The sequence below is a fragment of the Cibotium barometz genome, chromosome 13 (genome assembly GCF_041138505.1).
Source record: "Cibotium barometz isolate CiBa-2024 chromosome 13, ASM4113850v1, whole genome shotgun sequence".
Lineage (NCBI taxonomy): Eukaryota > Viridiplantae > Streptophyta > Polypodiopsida > Cyatheales > Cibotiaceae > Cibotium > Cibotium barometz.
The window spans coordinates 54,989,115-55,009,041 of NC_141058.1; the positions used below are offsets into that span (position 1 = coordinate 54,989,115).

The window sequence follows — 19,927 nt, forward strand, 5'->3', positions numbered from 1 at the left end:
AAAGCCCAAGGTATGCACGGACTAAGCCCAATCTTTGGGATAGCTTTATGTGATCAAATGAAAAAACCATAACTGCTTGTGTGACAATCTAGTACTCCTGGCCCATTATAGTAGAAAGGCAATTGGTTAAAAAGTGTCTTCCTAATTCATTTCCAACCTCCCCGTCTATGGGCAAGGGAACATGGGGCATGAGATGGCTACTTAACTAAGATGTGGAGAATTGTCGATAGGGAGAAGTGTGTAAACACTTGAAGATTGGGCTATCAAGGGCTCCACTTTTTGACTAGACTCCCACAACATTCATTATGGCTGATTGTAATTGGATACTTTTTTGGGCAAGTAAGTCTCTCCAGTAATTCCTTATTGTAGTTTTCAAGGCTAAGGTTGAAAAATCCAGTGGAACTCACCTTGAAATTAATAGTCAAGTTTTTGAAATTTTAATAATAAATAATGGTTAAGATTTTGAAATTATTAAAAACAATTAATGACTGATAATTTAAAATTTTAATTATATTATTGATTGATTGAATGAAAAATGCATTTTAAATAAAAAATGGTTTAAATTTGAATATATTATTTGTGAATCATCCAGCTATACAGAATTAGTTATAGCCTTTCATCCCTCCAAAAAAATCGTGGGGCCTGAATGTGGTCGCCTTTCATCCCGCCAAAAAAATTGTGGGGCCTGAATGTGGTCGCCTTTCATCCCGCCAAAAAAATCGTGGGGCCTGAATGTGTTCGCCTTTCATCCCGCCAAAAAAATCGTGGGGCCTGAATGTGGTCGCCTTTCATCCTGCCAAAAAAATCGTGGGGCCTGAATGTGGTCACCTTTCATCCCGCCAAAAAAATCGTGGGGCCTGAATGTGGTCACCTTTCATCCTGCCAAAAAAATCGTGCTTGCTTTGGGTGGTTGCCCATAAAGCTCTTTGGACGAACTCAAGAGCTCAGTGCTTTGGATATGGTAATGGAGAGTGCTCAAGATGTCATGCAGCATTGGAAACAATAGGTTGTGCCTATAACATAGAAGGTATTAAATTTTTAAACCAATGCATAAGCCCCGTTCAGAACTGGCAACCATCATGGCAAGAACTCCTCTTGGGACAACCAGTCAAATGCTCCGCTGTTCTTTGGAATGTCATTCGCGCTGAATATCTTTGGGCTATTTGGATTCATAAAAATACAAGGCAACATGATACATGGACTGAGATCTAAACTGCATGTGTAGATGAAGACGTTGCATAGAGCGAGCCTGAAGGCGTGTGAAGCGCAGTACACGAAAAATGCAACAAAAGAGACCTTGCATATGATCAAGGCTGAAGAGGACTTCCAAGAGAAAATTAGGGAAATTCAATATGAAAGGAAATTTTAGGATGGTCTAGTGGCTGATGAAGAAGTCGGGCTCCTGATCAAAGATTCAAAGTTGCAGAAATACATACTTAGTCTTACTGAGATGAAGAATGTGTTAGCTTAACGCTTAGAAATAAGCTCTCTTAAAGCTTGGATGTAGTCTCGCACTAGACCCTAGGGTCTGATTTTGTCCTTTTGTCATCTTTATATTTATCTTAATATATTTACAGTTTCTCCAAAAAGAAAAGAATTGGTTATAGCTATTGACAATGCTAAATTCCTTCAAGATAATTTATGTAATTTTTAATATAAAAAGTGGTACAAATGTGAATATATATATATATATATATATATATATGCATATATATGGATGTGTACATTTATTAATTGTGAAATTAAAATATTTGGTGTTATATTTTAGTCTTCTACTTCATTAATTATATTATTTTAAATCAGATCCAAAGAAACACAGTTTTCAAACACAAACATTGTAAATTTGTGTGACGTATATTTTAGTACAATTTAAAAAATAATAAAAACCAAAAAGCAGAACACAGGAGGGGACACCGCCATTCCCGCGGAGTTGCGTCAGGATAGTTACCAAGAGATAAATGGCAGAGTTTCTACATCCCAGTCCAGCTGGCACAGCAACTGCGCAGTTATTGACCCGCACACTTTTGTGTGTGTGTCAGCTTTTCTTCTGCAGAAGGCAGAAATTGTCTGTGCAATCCGCGGACCGCCATAGCTGCGAGCTTCCCAAGCAAGCATAGCCTTCTCGTCTCCTCTTCACCCTTACCACATTTCTATCCCTTTACTCTCTCTTAGATCCACTGGTGCAGTGGCCTCTTTCTAGCAGCAGCATTCGTAGGCAAAAGTTTCTTCCTCTTCTCTCTCATCGTTGCACACGAAGCTGTCTTCTTCATTTCAACCGCAGCAGACGAAGCTTTCGTGTTCGACGTACCTCTCCCTGTTATTATTCTTCTACTCCTCCGCAGCACGCGAAGCATTTATGGTGCAGCATTAGCACAGGCTCTCTATCTCGCTGCGAAACAGTGCTCGAGGGAGAAATCCTAGTTTTGTGTGAATCTGGTTGTCACCTGAAGATTTAAGCACCTCTACACTTCTACCCCCTCCCCGTGAATCCCACATCAGCTTGCAAATAGGGGCCAGCATGTAGAGTACCAAACAGCATTCTCGGGTTGGACGCCACTCTACATCTAGTTAACTTTCCCTTTAATTGTCATTACAATTAAATTGCTGCGCTGCATCATTGCATGCAAGAAATGTTTGTGCATCTTGCTCTCTCCGTCTTAGCTGTAGCAGCGATGGAGAGTAGGTTTAAATGTGTCTGTCTCTCTCTTATAATTACATCTAATGGATCAAATGCGAGTGTTGGTCTTCGTGTTTTGTCAAACTGGCTACCAGAATCTCAGGAATCTTTTCACATTAGGACAAAGCTACGGCCGGCAGTGCAGTTCGGAGAAAAAATACAGTCTTCCCGTGCAAGCTCTTAAGCCTCTGGTTTGCTCACCAGCTACACGCTGTATGCCAGACTTCTGTGGTTTTACATGGTTGCTCGGAGCGCGTGTTCGCCTTCTGCATGTCCTAGTCAATCTTTTCAAGAAACGGGGCCAGCCTCTCCCCACCATGGAGTGCATTCTGTTTCTTGCCGTAATGTCTGAAGTTTCTGAACGATCATGAGTGCATCGGTATTTCTGACCGTTTTCTCGCCATGAACTGCTATGATCGTTTCTTGCTGTAATTGCAAAGACAATGCTGACCGTTCAATTTCCTGCCTGCTTCGCTGCCCTGTCCGTGCAATTCACTGTTTCTGTCCAAAATGTAGCATATAGGGAATCCGAATGCAGTTAGTTGTAAAGCAATCCAAAATGAGCGTTTAGGGAATGCAAAAGGTAGTCTTTAGGGAAATATTGCTAGTGATTCTCAGTTGCTGCATTGTGTTCGACGCTTCTTTGTGCAGTTAAGTTCTGAGCTTCGTCTTGTTCTGATAGTTTTGAACCGCAGCATGACACGGCCTTTACAACGGGGCTCATCGACAAGCCGGTTTGCAGAGAATGGATGGTCTCACGATGAAACTCCTGTAGTGCTTCAAGCAAACGGAAAAGAAGAGGGAGACTGCCATGGAAAGGCTTCTCTACTGATTTTGCTTTCAGGAGCTCTCAAGAGAGGCCTCAGCTCTCCGAAATTTCAACAGAAATCAGGTGAAGACAGGTTCAGAAGCAGCTCCCGCATTCAGGAGTCTGGCATGACAGAGGACGTCTTCGCTTTGAAGTCATTACTGGGGGATTCTCACAGCGACCAAAGTTTCTTTACACAACTGCCAGAAATTTCGTCGTTGTCCTTCCACACAAGCCTGCCAACCTCATCCTTCGGCCTCTCTACTCCAGTTCAAAACAAGAGGGCGTTGTCATCACCGCTAGCAAAGATCATCATGCTGTCTTTCATCAGTATCTTTGTTCTGGTTGCTGTGCTGGGCTCAACTAGTGCGGGTTACTCTGCAAGCTCTGCTCCCAGGCTTATCTACAGCTCTTATCGAAGGCTTCAGGAAGATTTCTCCTCCCTGGACTTGACAGGAGGGGGTATTTTTGGTCTCGGCGCCCTTCACCCCAAGGAACTGACGATTTGCCCAAAAGATATGGAGCATCATGTACCATGTTATAATGTGTCTTCGGCAATCAACGCCGGGCTCAGAAATGGTGAAGAGTACGATAGACACTGTGAATTCTCCGAAGGCAGGTTACAGTGTTTGATTCGACCCCCGAAAAATTACAGTCTGCCTCTTCGATGGCCCCATTCGAAGAGTGCTGTCTGGAGCGGGAATACAAAGACAGCGCGTGAAGTGAAAGAAGGAAGGATGGAAAGGTAACGGGAAGTTATCTAAGACCGATTTGAAATTTTCCTTGATGAGTGAAGTAGCTTCATGGTTAAGAGTCTTTCTCACAAGAGTTCTTATCTTGTAGGATACTGGGTGAGGATAATATGATAACTTTTCACACAAAAGCTGTTGATGGAGTAGAAAATTATTTTCAAAAGATTGCAATGGTATTGGGCTTCCCAGATGACAGTTCATTCAGTCAAGTTGGGGTAAGTGAATTGTGTGTGTGCGCGCTTGCCGAAAGGCAATGAATTTTTCTGTTGCTTGACCTACTGTGTTTAGGGGAATTAAAACTTGGTTACAGGCAGTATTGAGGGAAGCTTAAGGTGCGTTTACATCTCTCTCATCTCTCTCTGATGTGATTGTGCCTCAGCTATTTCGTATTGTGCATATGCAAGCTACCTTAATTGGGGGAGACTAGATCGTTTATATTACTTAATGGGCTCTTCGTGCACTTGACTTGGTTGAGCCTTAAGAACTTGCTTGGCAAGAGGCGAAAGTTAGGGATGTTGTGAAGTACAAAGGCTGTGCAATGTATTGAGCTATGGATGCCTGCATTTAGTCAAAAACCACCAGGTGGGCAATTTGCAATCCTCTGTTGGCAAAGAAGGTCAAGGTTTTAACTTGATTTTAACAAGTGTATATACATGGACCTATCAGCAGGGGCCAGTTTCCTCTGCATAGGATGTCATAACAATAAATCTTGATGTCTATAAGATAGCCCTTAGTTGAGGATCTTCATGCCTAAGGTCCCTTGTCCCTTGTCCTGTAAAGGAAGCCTCTTTCAAAAATAAGGAAGCCTCTATGCAGGAAGCTTCTATACGTGTGCAATGTGTATACATGCCTGTAAACATCAAATGGCTAACAGGATTCCACAGGAGTGGGAATGCTGTAGCATGATGTCTTGACACAGACTTGCACCTTGGGCCCTCACAGATGGGTCAGAATGCTATAGCCCAAAGTCTTGTGCTTTGTTGATACGAGTAGAATATATTGACACTACTGATTGATGAGGGATATTGTAACTTGTAGTCCATGCTATATTTCCGCTGTAGCGGGTGCATGCTCTCTTTGTAGCTGGTGCATGCTCTTTCTTTATAAAATCTTTCTGCAAGTTCTGTGGATATACTTTGGCTTTGTTTATTTTATAGCGGTGCATTTTCTCTACCAACCGCCCTGCCTTAGTGTGGTAGACTTGTGCCTAATGTTCAAGTGAATAACAGAGAAGATAGAGCAGACGAATAGACAGGCCCGTGCACAACACACTGCCTATTGCATATCTATGTACAAGAAAGTGAGAGAGAACAACACTTTCCAACAAGTACAAAATTATATTGAAGATGTAGAGCCCTAATCTCAGCCCAAACAGCTTTTGCTCTCGGTGATAGTTCACGGGAACAAACTACTTCAAGAGTGCATTGCGGCAGTGGCATGGTATCGAAGGTGGTTTTTCCACCACAAGAGAGCAGCACCGGCTGAACGAACCAAATGAAGCTAAAACACATCAGAACCGCTTGTTGCTCCCAATGTGGCAGTTGGTGATGACTATTATCCCATTGAACTTGGGAGGCTTTAGAGGCTTCAACAATTGAGTTTGTCCCTCATGATGCATGGAGGAAGAACTCGGTGAACCGGAAGTGCCCCCGTCATTGAGCTGGTGGAGGGCTTTGTGAAGACGAATGAGAACTATTGGGTGAATCTGGTGGAGATGGGCTCCGTGAAGGAGACCGCTGGCGATGCGAATGGCAGCTTTCTTGTCGACCGAACAGAGGTTCCGAACGATCGAGAGCAAGGCTTGTCTCGTTGCTTTACACGTGCTCCCAAAAGAGCGGACAGCTCGACCTTGGAGTGAGGTGCCTGCACCACTTCGTCCTGGAATCGTCCTCTACTTGGCCAAATGCGTGAGCCAAGTTGGTCGCCAAATCTGGAACGGAAGGTACCATGACATATTGCCGAGACAACTAGTCAAGGAGCAAAATGCGGGTAGCTAACCGCTCCTCCATGCGGGGAGCTAACCGCTCCTCCATGCGGGGAAACGCCGCCACGAGTGTTTCTTCATCCATGATAGGTAGCTACAATTGGTGTAAGTGAGAACACGAATGCAGTCTTTTCCCAAACTTGACCTTGTGTACTCCTAGACTCTAGGATCTACCCTATCCACAAAGTCAATGTGCACGGATGCTAGAAAAAATATGCAGATGCCATAGGCTAGCCCCAAGCTCTTAAGCTAAACTGGGAGTGGTACCCAACTGTAGAGTGTTGTTTCATATCCCGCCGGTCGAGTTTGGCGGTGAGCTCGCTGTTTACAGAATACCCTGTTTGCACCTTGGAACCACCTGCATGCAAATCTAGCTTAAGCAAGGTTAGGCTCTGATACGAAGCATGGTAGACTTGTGTCTAATGTGCTAGTGAATATCAAAGAAGATAGAGCAGCGAAATAGAGAGACACAGCACACTACCTGAACTATTGTATATTTATATAAAGAAAATTAGATACACTACTGTCGATCACCTCAGATCAGCCTGAGTGTAGAGGAGATGCCACAAAGGCTTCAACCGCATAGAGAAAATCAGATGTGGTATGAATTTCCCACTCATGCTTATCAAGGACCCATTTGACCCAGTTCGCTAGCCCATGTGCTGTCGACGTGCTGAAGGGGATTCACGACCAGCGGAAAACATGTGCTCACACTTGGCCAACCGCTTCTTGGCCTGCCCGACTGCCACGTGTGCTCTGCCCGATCTGTGTGCTATTGTTGCTGCTGCCCCTGCTGCCCGCCGACGCTTGTCTGCATGTATCCTTGTAATATACGGAGGTACGTCACACTACCCAGGGGGAGTGGGGGGACGATGGAGAGAAGGGGGAAAGGGAGTCCCCCCCTCCCCCCGATGCTAGTGGGGGGAAGAAATGGTTCGAACTTTGGGCTGAATTTGTGGAGCATTATTTAGTTTTTCATTGGTGCAGACCTTCAAATCACTCACAAGTCTCACTAAACCTTCATATTTCTGAGGTTTAGTGGGGTTTCCAAATTTCTAGGAAAAAGGGTACTCTCTCCATATTTGGGAGGAAATTCAACCCCAGTGACCTTGCAAAGCCATGGTGGGACGTAGCTCTTGGAGTTTGTTTTGAACAAGTGGGCTACGTGGTCCACAGTGTAGGGAGGGGTGCAGGAGTTTGTGTCATTCTGGCCAGCTTTCCTGATGCTTTTTACTCACTTTAAGGTCCAAATAATAGAGTTATTTTCTAGGAATTTTTTACCCTTCAGACTTTTCAAGAACTTTAATGATAATCCATTGTTTCTGGCTATTTTTGGCTCGATTGTTATTTATAGTGGCAATGATCATTATATAAGTGACTTATGGGTTATTGTGATTCATTTAGTCACGGAGTTTGGTTGATGGTTTGTGCCTGGACCAAACTCTTGCCATGGACATGGCGGTTCATAGGTGGTCTTGTCGAAGGTCCCTTAGGACAGGCTTTGGTGGTATTGGACGCTAGGTTGACTAGCTTGGCGTGTGGGGAGTGGAACCCTAGCCCCTGGCTCAGGGTAAATTCTACACCCTTCTATATGTACTAACCTTGCATGTTTATCTTGTGTATTAGATGGTCCTGTGGGGGGCTTAATGTGACATAGCGGAAGCCTTCATGCCTTAATCACAACCCTTAAGCATCTTGTAGGAACATTAACACAAAACGCATGAGTGAGAGAGAGAGAGAGAGAGAGAGAGAGAGAGAGAGAGGTGTTTTCTACTGACTACTTCTACTGCCTATACACGATCCAACTCCAAGATGGACAGATATGAAATGATGTAAAATATGCTACTCCTATTTATATGATGTGTGGATGCTAGAGGGCCAGCTTCAAGTGATATTGGCCAGCTGATTTGTTCTCTAACATGACGTGTGTGACATAAAATGAGTAAAAGTAGATGCATTTAGGACATCTTCATCAGCATGCATCAGGTCAGCAGCAATTCAGCACACACATCACGTCGGCAACAATAGAATATTAGTCGACAACATTTTGTGAGAGTAGGCAGCATTTATCAGTAATTATGGTGAAGAGTTTGGGCCTAATGAGGGATATGATCAGAGAGTAGACATGGCATTGCCTCGTGCATATGACATCCTCTCCTATTGAGCTTGATGACGGGAATCCAACTTTTTCTCTCTTTGACTTTGGATGACTGTCATCATCCCTTGAATGCTCTGGGATTCCAACTTTTTCATACTTCTTCCGTGTGGCAATTGAACTGAATCTCCTGTTTAGCCTCTAATTCCACTCCATGACTGTGCATCTGTTCCAATGTTGTCCCCTTGCATGTATACCCTTGTCCCTGAATGCACTGGCTTATGATTGATGGCCGAGGTTGATCGAGGCACCTAATTGAGGTTGCACCTCCTGTTCGCGAGAAGCCATTGAGGTACTCCTCTGAGGACCTAACTTCCATGGGCTAAATGCTGAGGGTTCACCTGATGCATGCTTGACCTTCCTGATGCTTCTTAACTGCTTGCGTTTACCTTGCTTGGACATGTACACCCCTTATGACAATGCCTTGAGAACTGCGACAATGCCCTTGTGATATAAGGGTGGAGGCTGGTCCTTGCTCGATGAAGGTAGGGTGGGTGTGGCTTAAAGCATCAAAAGATGCGAAGTGGTTACACAGCTTACGTTCGGGTGGTGGGGGGGGGTGGTGGTGGTTTGGTTGAGTTGGGTGTCCATGTGGGGGTCGACAAGACTGGGTGGAGCACAGCCGGTGAAGCTCTGAGTTGGGGATGGTGGTTCTGCAATGCAGGAAACAAAGAAACCCAACAAAGAGGTAAACCCAAAAAAGGAAACAAAATAAGAACTTGAGTGGATCTCACGTCACGTGCACGCCTGTGCCATAGCTAATCCTTTGCATGAACATTTATAATCCCTCACTACGTCAGTTAAAGTCAGCATTTAAGCATCATCAGCAATAGCAGCATTATCTACAGCATCAGAATCATCAGCAGCATCATTATCTTCATTAATCAGGCTTAGGGCTGTGGATCAGTACAGCAACAGGCTTCCGCACATGCAACGCTCACCGTCTTGGCGGAGCCCGGATGTAGGGTTGAGAGCCACATGCCAGTGGAAGGGTTAGGGTCCCCCTTATGAGGTGTGTGGTGTGTTGAAGGGAACCCGAGGTACCCAGGGTCGGGATGAGGTATGTCTGCAGCAACAGATGCCAATTGTATTAGAACCTACAGAATATGCAGCAACAAAGGGACCCATCTGTGGGGTCAATCAGAGGCAGCTTTGGACTTGATCTCCTTCACACAGAGACACAGGGGGTTCAGGAGTTCCTTGGATTCTTGATCCATAGACAGCTTGATAAGCTGGATGCACCACCCATTGTTTCTGATGTAATGCACGATGTGGTTGTGTACTGAATACTCTTGGATGATTTGCTCATACATATGCTCAAAATCTACCTGGGTGGCAGCCAGTTGCAGAGACAGAGTCTTCATGTGGCCAAGATGCGATGGCCATGTTAGCATGATAACTAGTGAGTCCGTCGGCACGGGCAAGTGCCATAAGCCGAGTGAGGGTGTGGGCCCCCCATCGATTGAGGGAGCCAATGCTGCAAGAGGTAAAGGCCCTGATTTGGGTGTCGTTAGGGCTGGTTCAAGAAACTGGGCCCCTCTTGCCGTGAAGAATGTGTGAGTGCCTCAGGGCTATGAAAGCCTGGTCCAATAAAACCAACAGAACCTCATCATGAATCAGAAGAGGCTGTGAAAATTCTACAGTAAAGAAGAGACTCGATTACGGAGTCTTCATCAGTGAGCCGCTTTGAGACGACAGTACTCTCTTTGACTTGCCCAATGATCATCTTGAAGATGTTTGGAGCTTTGAGAGTGTCTCAGTTTGAAGGACAGGTTCATCTGAATATGCTGATGAACTCATTTTAGTGCCTAGTAATAAACTCTACCTAAATAGATTACTGTCGGAGTCAGTTTTAGCTCCAGGAAAAGGGAAAGATTGTTTGCTATTTGTTGTAGTTTAAGTTTTCTTAAAGTCTATTGATGTATTGATGTTTTGTACTTTTATTCTTACAGACCCGAACAGTGCTGGATATCGGTTGCAGCTATGGCAGCTTTGTGGCTCATCTTCTTTCAAGGAATTTTGTGACGCTGTGTGTGGCCCCTTATGAAGCTCAAAACAGTCAAGTTCAAGTAGCTCTTGACAGGGGCCTTCCTGCCATGATCGGAGCCCTCATCACAAGGCAGTTCCCATACCCAGCATCATCCTTTAACATGATTCACTGTGCTGATTGTGGAATTGATTGGAGCCAAAAAGGTAATTCTTCCAATTCATGTTGAAGTTTATTTGTACCTCATCTTATTTTTAGAGCAGTTATGTGCCCCTAGCATATGCTAGTGGACATGACCTCTAAAGGGCCTTGTTCCTGCTGATAAGTAGGTACCTCAACGTGTGGGATGTGGTCACAGTAAATATTTTATTTGCCAGCTAATTATTCTACTGGTTACTTTTGTTCTTTTTATAAATGTTGGCTTGGTTTCTCTTGTATCCGTATGTCTGAAAGTCTAATAGCCAGAATTAAAGTGCCGGCTCTTTTTCTCTCTGCTCCATGAATACAGATGGGCTACTTCTTTTCGAAATAGATAGGTTACTTACCCCAGATGGGTACTTTGTTTGGACACCACCAATAGCAAGCCATGGTAAATCCTCAGAGAATGCTGCCTCTGAACAGAAATTGAAAAGTATCGATGAAGCGGCGAAGAGCATGTGCTGGGCTTCATTTCCTCAGCGAGATCGTGCTTTTGTGTGGAGAAAGAGTGCTGATCGTGTTTGCTCTGCACGGCAAGTATTTAATCCCGATCTTTGTTTTTTTTGGGAGTTAAGGACTGAAGTGTATTTTGTTTGGCTTGGCTGTATTTCTATCGTATTTGTCACAGTTGATGTTGTCTAACCAGCTCCCCTTCTCATTGCCCGTCCTGTCTGCCAAAAAAAGGAACAGCAAGGTGTCGAGTACAGAGTGCATATGCTTTCTTCTTGCTACATGTATATGATTCCTGTTTACAAGTGGATTCCCTCACCCAGCTGCCGATGGGTGTGGATCAGCTGGGGAGGGAGTGCAGGGCCTGCAAAGTGTGGCAGCATTATGCAGAGGGGGGATATGCAGAGTCAAGTCGACTCGAGGGTGGAGCCTCTCCACTAGACTTCGACAGAATAAAGCAAAGGGGGCTCGCTGCCGAAACGTCTGTCTGCACCTTGTGGGGAACCTGCTGCTGGGCCGACCCCGAGGGAGGGGTAGAGGCGACTGTGGGCCTGAGACCTGTGCGCTTGCTGTCTCAAAGGACGTGCGGGGGAAACGCGTGCAGAGGCCGCAAAAGGAGAGAGGAGGGGGGGGGGGGGTGCTGGATGGCTCACGGGACTCCAGCTCCTGTCTCCAGCGTGTATTCGGCTTTTTGAAAAGTTATGTTGTTGAAGTTGGATTGTCAACTTGTTTATTCCTGTCTCTTCTTTCCATTTGGAATGGCCCCCAAGCACAAGTTTATTGCTACAGGACCTTGAGTTAACCACTGCCTGATATGCTATCAGAGTTGTGGTTCTACATAATTTCTCTCCCCGTCCGTCCCTCCCTCTTGCAGCATGTCCTCTCACATTTATCTCCGTATTCACTGCAGTCCGAGGGTCTTTATTTAGATTTATTTAAGGATTGACGTAACCTTTTATTCAAGGTCTTTACGATCTTTATTTAGATATATTTAAGGATTGACGTAACCTTTTATTCAAGGTCTTTACTTACGAATGATTAAGTTTTAAACCTTTTCAGTGACTGAAAGCTACTTCAAAGTCTTGTCCTTGGATTAATGTGGTACCTTATTTACGTTTAACGTCTTTGCTTGTGAATTATCAAGTTTTAAACCTTCTCAGTGACACAGCTACTTCAAAGTATTGTCCGTCTGCTTCAAGTTTATTTCATTCTATTGGCTTTGCAGGCTATCAAATGCAACTCTAAGTGTCTGTGATGACGACGACAATGCTGATGTTGTTGCTTACGGAAGTCTCCGTCACTGTCGTGCTGCAGCCAAAGATGGGGGTTTACTGTCAATGCAACAGCTCTATCTTCCTCCCTCCGTTTTCGGTAATCTTATTGGGAACAGCTTTCAGAAAAGTTTCTTTGTTGTGTGCTTGAATGAGTGCAGCCTAAGGGAAGGTTTTTTTTCCCATGATTTCAAGGATGAAAAAAACATTTTACCTTTTTTATTTTGAAAGTCAGTTATTCGCTAAAGTCAAAGTAGCAGCGATTTGCTGAATAAATTTGTGATTACTCTGTGAGACTCCCAGTGAAACCTTAATTCAAATGAAACACTCGCCCTCTAACGTTCTATTAGAATTGCCATACAAGATCAGAATAAACAATCTGTGTCTAACCAGAGTAGAGCTTTTCGTCAAGGTGAAGTTGTGTCAGTTTGCCAAGTGATTGGAGCCTGAAAGCCTTTAGAGAGTCCTTGTATAGCATTGCCCCTGGACAATGGAAGGTTATTTTTCGTTTGTGTTTTTGTGCTCAGTGGGTAATCTTGCAGGCTGCTGCACAGAAAAGCTTTGCTGGTATGTGCAAATACTACCGGACTAGAGCGGCTCATCTGTTGCTCATCCATATTTTTCAGGCAGCCATCTAGTGAGCAATGAGGTGGAGGTAGGAATGGGAGCGGCTGGCTAAGTTTATTGAGAAGAGGTTTTTTGTGCGGCTTTTAAAGTAACTCGGTCTGTGAGGGGCCAAGTTGACTTGACCTACAAGAATCGAACTTGTCGTAGAGTCTTTGAGTCCCTGATTGTACGAAGTGTTTCGATTTGATGTGCTTTAGCACTTTGTACTCCTCGTCACATCTCTTATTCCGCTGGGTGGCAGATATCTATCATTTGGCATTCAATGTCCTCATAAAATGGACAGGCCATGTGCTTGCTGTTCTCAATTCGAGTAAACAGCTACCCCACCAGATATCCGTTTACTGATGAATGTAGGCATGGAATGCAGCATGAGAGAGTTCTACATTGATTCTGTACCCTAAACTCCGACTAGAGCAACTACTGAAGCATGAGGGACTTTTACATTGATTCTGTAGCCTAAACTCCAATCCAGCTGACTGGAGCAACTACTGAACTGTGCGGAAAAGACATGCAAATGTGAAATTCTGACATCACTCTTTGTTTTTCACTTACCTCAGTACTGGCAACAGAGCTGACAAATATGCAGCCAACTTGGGTATTTGTAGGAGTTGCTTGAACTGTCTGAAGCAGGCCTTAAAATTGACTCCCCACAGTACAAGGACTGTGACTCCCTGTGTACTTATTCTAGGCTTCCTATGAAGCTTCCCAAAGTATTCTAGGCTTCCTGACTCTAACGGAGCTGCTGCCTGCAGTTTCAGGAAGACGTTCCACCGGCGTCAATCTACCACATTTACTTCACACCAACGCTGCGTGCTAGGCTAACTATCCCACTGCCACGTATATTTACATATTTTAGACACCTTGCATTCCCGAATCCCAGGCTGGCACCACCACTTATATATATATATATATATATACTTGGGATGCCTAGGACTCATGGTTTAGGCTTCGTTTGACGCTTTGTAGAAATTATTGGGCTTCAAAATGATGCTTGAGCTATTTCTTGGAAGCTTCCTTTGAAGCCTGAGATGGCCACGGACGCCCAGATGGGCTTCAATTTTAAGGCCTGGTCTGAAGGAGCTACAAGCTGTAAGCAGGACTAGACAGGTCACGGTGACACAAAAGCAGGAATGTTGTAATTGGGAGCCGTAGAGAAGTTGTAGTGATTTTATCCCAGGCCAGTTTTTTCACAGCTCAAAATAATTCAAACTTGTTTATCTTCTGGAGTGTTAATGAGAGCAGGTTTTCTGTTACCAATCTGTGTTGAACATTACAAGGCAACCCTTTTTTCGCATTGTTATTAAGGTCCTTTCTCTTTGAAAGTCTTTTGTGCCATCTCTTTGTTTCAAATGCCTTAAACTTTTAAGTCTTTTTATGAACTGTAAATTTTCAGCTGATAGAATATAAGACGCATTCATTTTTACTACCCCTGAACTCCACAAAAAAGCCCTTTTCTTTGTTTGTACTTCCTTTGGTGCTTTCAGGGTTTTCATCAGAGGAGCTAGCAGATGATTCAGCTGCATGGTTAGGGACAGTGAAAAGTTATTGGTCTTCAATTACGCCTTTGCTGTTTTCTGATCACCCTAAACGGCCTGCTGAGGATGATCCTTTGCCGCCCTCCAATATCTTGCGCAATGTCATGGATATGAATGCTTTGTATGGAGGCTTTAGTGCCGCTCTCCTTCAAGCTGGCAAATCTGTATGGGTAATGAATGTCATCCCGACAAGTGGGCCCAACACCCTACCGATGATTTACAAACGCGGATTCATTGGAGCGTTACACAACTGGTATAGGATGCTTTTATCTTGGTCTACATTTCTGGAATGCGCATTGCTGCATCGTTAGGATCATGTAGCCTTGTTTAGATCGGACTGCTTTACTTATCAACCAGGGGATATAGTTACCCCGATCAATGTGACCAGACTGGTCGATGATCTATGGCTCTATGTACCTCAAGGCTGCCTTGCCCTTGCATTTGAGACATGTGCACTTACAGGCATACATGTAGGTAACTCTCTCTGTACTGATCAGCTGGAAGTAAGCAAATACTTAAAAGCTTTTATAGAAGCTTTTACAAAGGCCTATCTACTCTAGAGTATTTCATCAAATTTACTTCTTGGCTCATATGGTGTTGTTAGTTTTTGCTTTCATCTATAAAAATCGGAGGCATTCTAATAAGAAAACAGTGGAAGTTTTGTAGGTGTGAGGCATTTCCAACCTACCCGAGGACATATGATCTTCTGCATGCCATTGGACTTCTTTCACAAGTAAAGCACAAAACTGGATGTAGCCTCTCTAACCTATTTTTGGAAATGGACAGAATTCTGCGCCCTGAGGTAAGTATATGCCCTCTCCTGATGAAGATTCTTGCGGTCTGTTGGAAGCTTTGGTTCAATATTCATTTTTTTGATAAACAGGGTTGGGTCTTGCTGCGAGATAGTGCTGAATTAATTGAAGAAGCGAGAGTCGCAGCATCTCAAATGAGGTGGGAGGCACGGGTTATTGAAGTTGAGGGTGATAGCGACCTTCGTCTGCTTGTATGCCAGAAGGTTTTTTGGAAGAGCTGAATTATTTTGGTTTATCCTCCCCCTAAAACCGCCATCCTGTAAAGTTCATCCCATTTACTTCATTCATTGCAATTCTTTGATTATATACTAGTGAACATAGCATAGCTGGTCTGACATCTCAGAGTAATAAACACGCCTTGGCTTCACAAGAACAGTGTGTGTTCTTTGGCTGGCGTCCTTTTTACCCTTACTGCTTATATCCCCTCTTCTGTCTTTGGGAGGCACATGATGCAACTCAAGGGACGAGTCAATTTCTCAAGTCGTTTGGACTATAGTCCAAAGTAGTTCCAGCTACGTTGGTGTCAGCAGAGAAGACTTGAAGTAAAGCAACTCAAGTGGCGAAGGCATGTTCTTTAGCTGATTTCTGGAGCAAGTATAGGTATTTGAAACTGCTACTATGAATTACGCTCCCGTGAAACTTTGATTCAATCTTGGGTATACACAAGGCATGCGAAATCTCAGATCTACTGCATAGAATTTTTTGAGTCCATTTGAGACTGGACTAGTTCCAAGTCTCTTTTGTTATGGTTAATCTCATGTAATGAAAAGAGATTGTCATCAGTTTTGACTCTCGCCTAGTTCACAAAAGAAATAAGACTTTCGCCAGTTATGCCTTCTGATTGGATTTTGATAATATAAGTTGTGCTTTGTTAGTCTTGATAGAGGAGTTTCTGTATGAATGCATGCCTGCGTGCGCAATTGCTGTGGGTAAGATGGCCAATATGAGTTGGCATTGTTGTTGTCAGTTTCATGATCTGAAAGCAGTGGCAACACGGACCTGAGAGGGCTTGTAGGAAGAGAATGGCCACAGCTCAGTTGCTTATCGATTAGGAACCGCTCAAGGTGCAGTGTTCGTTTGGTAATTTTGCTCCTGGTTCATGTTTTGGGTCCAATTCAAAACACGTAACTTGTATTCAAGGCCTTAGCGGGACAAGAAGTTCTCTAGGTTTTCTTTCCAATTGCCTGACAGAAGTCTATCTATTCTCTCCTTTTATGTTCTCAAGTAAAAAACTCCTACTCAACACAGGTTACTACGGTTTTTTTTGGCGTTACGAGGCTTTGAGAGATCAATGTTATCAAATACTTCCTCCTCATCGTTGAACATGATATTACATGGGATGTTTTTTTGTGTTCGTTTTAGTTTTAGACCATTGAGCAAAGAGTGAGCGAAGGAAACCAAGATTATGTAGAAAGGACTTCTGTCTCTGAGTGGTGAGGATACTAAGTTTTTACATGTAAGATACCTTGTTGTCTCTTTGCTTTTCTCACCAAAGAGATTTCTCCTTAAAGGGGATCCTTCGAAGTTGCCCATTTCATCATATCGATAGGTTTTTGAGTATAGCACCAAAGGTCTTGATGCGATTTTTTTGGGTAGAGACGATCCCCACGAAGAGACGTTGCATGAAGTTGGGGTCACAACTGTCACTCATAGATCTTTGATGTAAGACTAAAACTCAATTTGCATGATGCACCAAGGTACTTCAACCTTGTATTATGATAACGACAAATGATTTTCTTGAGAAGTGTTTTTTTTGGGGTAAAAAAGATAAAATTTTTTGATTATCGGCTCTTATTCATGTGTCAAGATTTGTAAAGAATGCATGCTTGTTTAAGCATGCATTCTTATGCAAGCAAGAGTTGAGAAGAGAAAAGCTCCAAGTGTCCTATTGTTGCGAGTGAATGATTATCCATTGCTTATTATAAAAAATAACTTATATATTATATAAGTGTAGGTTGGCCAAACTTAAAAATGGTCCGGTTTCTTTTACAAGTCTCTAGGGGGTATGTACAAAAAGTCCTTATGCTTTTCCTATTTGACATTAAGCTCAAGGTAAGGTTGCTTTATATATTCTAGCATTGTCTTATAAAAGGTAAGTGTCCGTACGATTGAGTAAGATGACAAAGCACTTTACATTGGGAGAGTAATTTGGAATACTAAACCAAGGGAAAAATTATTTCAAAGAAATGTAAATACCTTGATTTGGAAGAGTAATTTGGAATACTAAACCAAGGGGCAAATTATTTTTGATGATGCATAAGTGTTTAGAAACATCTCAATGGTAAAGCAGAACTATCAATGGCTTTGAAAATTTATTATAAATAGCACTAATTACCTTGTTAATAATTGAGGTAATTTTTGGTTAATAGAGCAAAGAACAATTTGTCAATTAAAGCTTCAATATTTGTTGTTTCAACAAATCAATGTATACATCCTCTACAACATATGTGATGAACCCATGAACCGAATGCTTGAGAGTATGATGAGAAATGTGAAAATTTTATTCCTTTTTGCTCTAACTATTGGGTTGCTTTGGATCATGATTTTGCCCCTTTGATGCTTTGTAGCTCCTCGAGTTACTGTAGTAGTTCCAAATGATGCTTTCATGTACTAAGATGAAGCAAGATCTCTTGATTCTTGATGATTTTGGAGCTTGGTAAAAGCAAAAAAAAAAATGCTTACTAACTAATTAAGAAAACTAATCATTTTGCTAGGCTAGACCATCCTAGGTGCATAGCTACTCAAGGGATGATGGGTTGCTCTTAATACCAACTTGAGATTTGTGTCTAGAGAAGATTAGGGTATGTACAAATGAACTACAATCAACATCTTAACATGCTAGAAATGCAAGACAGAGATTAACACAAATAATAATCCTAAAGACAAAAATGAAGCATAATGACAAGGTAAAAGCTCATATGATAATCATTAGGTAGAGTGCCTTTTTATAGGCTTGAGTACATCTCCATTAGCCATTAATCATGGCCCATAAGTTTGATTAAGCTCTCCCTAATCTTTCCTAGATTGGAGCACCATCTCCCTTGAAGTGAGCACCCGATTTGGCATCTTTCCCACTTCTTCTAGGTGCCTACTTTTGGCCTTCACATGGGCTAGCCATTCCACATATTCTTCCATCTTTGGGTTCCCCTTGACCTTTTGAACCATAGTCTATGGCTTATGCAACTCACACAAATGTTTGAGGGTCACATACCACTTTCCCTTTCCCTTGCTGCAAACGTTACCCAACATCACTTGCTATTTCAACAGGGTTGTCCATGTGAATGGAAGAATTTAGAACACCTAGTATGGGATGGACGTTGGAGCGATGGGTGGCTTTTGGATAATACTGACCATGGGATGTAGCTTTGTAGTAACATTCGAGCATCTCTAACTCGTTTGGCCATGTTTTTTTTTGCCTTGGAGGGAGATGCAGAGCTCGTTTGATTCTTGGGATTTTCTTGACATTGGTGGTTGCGTTATCGGCTCTTCTTTGTGGTTAGGTTCTCTTCTCGGGGAGGGTTCATGCACCATGTCTCACTCTCTTTCTCTCTTTCTCTCTTTATATTTTTCTCTCTATTTCTCTCTTCTCGGAGGGGGCCCATGCACCATGTCTCGCCCTCTTTCTCTATTTCTCATATAAGCCACATCTCCATTAACATGGCCCAAGTCAGCGACCTAGAGAAGAGGAAAAATGGGAGGTGAAGCCCGGGCGTGTTGTCTCCTTCCACCCCCTGCCCGTCCTCTCTATCCCTCTTGTGCTTCTCCCTTCCTCCCCTCGCACCTGTGCGCCTGCCCCCTGCCTCCTCTCATATCCCACCGCTTGCCCTCTCTCCTGCCCCCTCTCACCCGCCCTCTTTCCTCTCCCGTAGCACCTACCTCTGTTCTTTCTTTTTCCTGCTTGTTGCCCCTGCTCCACCGTTGCTTTGGTTCTTGCTTGGGCGATCGGAATTCCATCTCTTTGTATCTGCATAGCCTCTCTAGAGATAGTGCCACATGCCGTATCTCTTCCTTGCCTCCGAGAAGCCCCTATTCTACAGAGACTGGAGTACTCTAGCTTCCCAAGCAATTTCTTCATATGCAGGAAGATGGGACATCTCGCTAGAGCTTATCCTCGCCAGTCAGTCCATGAGACAACCTCTAGTGGCCCCCTCCCTGCTCTGAACTCAGATCCTCTTAAGGGGGTGGGAACACCACCAAGATCCGACCCCACGACTGATACTGGTGTGGGAGAGTCGCAGAGCATTGGCTCGAGAAAAAGCTGCCAACAATTGACTTCCAAAGTTGAGTGATGCCAAGTTGGTAGAGCACAGGAGGATATGGTTTTGTCAGAAAACTGTTTTGAGCATTTATCTCAACAGCCACCCAATGGTGATGGACCCCCTAGTTACTTCAAGAAACCCACCTCCTATGCCTCTTGTTTGGAGGTCGTTACCTCGCCAAGATTCCTCTTTAGGTTCCCAGATCCCAGTGAAGCCCTCTGGCACCACCGACCCTTCGACGGACCCTTCCTCTTAGGAGGATTCCTCCCCTCCTCTTCCTTCTCCCACCCCTTAGTTACCCCTTCTCCCCCCACCTCGTCCCCTCTGTTCCCCAACCTTCATCTTCAGCTCTCCCCTCAGCTTCCTCTGATCCTGACTCCTTTGGAGCCCCCTCTTCCCTGTCCTTCCAACT

At 43.7% G+C, this 19,927-nt stretch overlaps 1 protein-coding gene across 4 annotated transcripts; it reads left to right on the forward strand.

Annotated features, from left to right (window-relative positions):
- Positions 1–2,033: 2,033 nt before the first annotated feature.
- Positions 2,034–16,047, forward strand: LOC147632861 (putative methyltransferase PMT5). Of its 4 annotated transcripts, none has more exons than XR_015267239.1 (9): positions 2,034–2,545; positions 3,360–4,230; positions 4,329–4,452; positions 10,329–10,569; positions 10,872–11,094; positions 12,237–12,382; positions 14,394–14,697; positions 15,097–15,246; positions 15,328–16,047. XR_015267239.1 is itself a non-coding variant. In XM_086807740.1 (9 exons), exons 2-9 carry the CDS (start codon positions 3,374–3,376, stop codon positions 15,475–15,477), a joined length of 2,181 nt encoding a protein of 726 aa, XP_086663866.1. In that variant the 5' UTR covers positions 2,034–2,545; positions 3,360–3,373; the 3' UTR covers positions 15,478–16,047. The 4 variants fall into 4 exon arrangements, 2 of the variants coding, with proteins under 2 accessions (XP_086663866.1, XP_086663867.1); XM_086807740.1 differs by having other exon boundaries at positions 15,111–15,246; XR_015267240.1 differs by having other exon boundaries at positions 2,053–2,545; positions 3,373–4,230.
- The last annotated feature ends 3,880 nt before the right edge of the window (positions 16,048–19,927 follow it).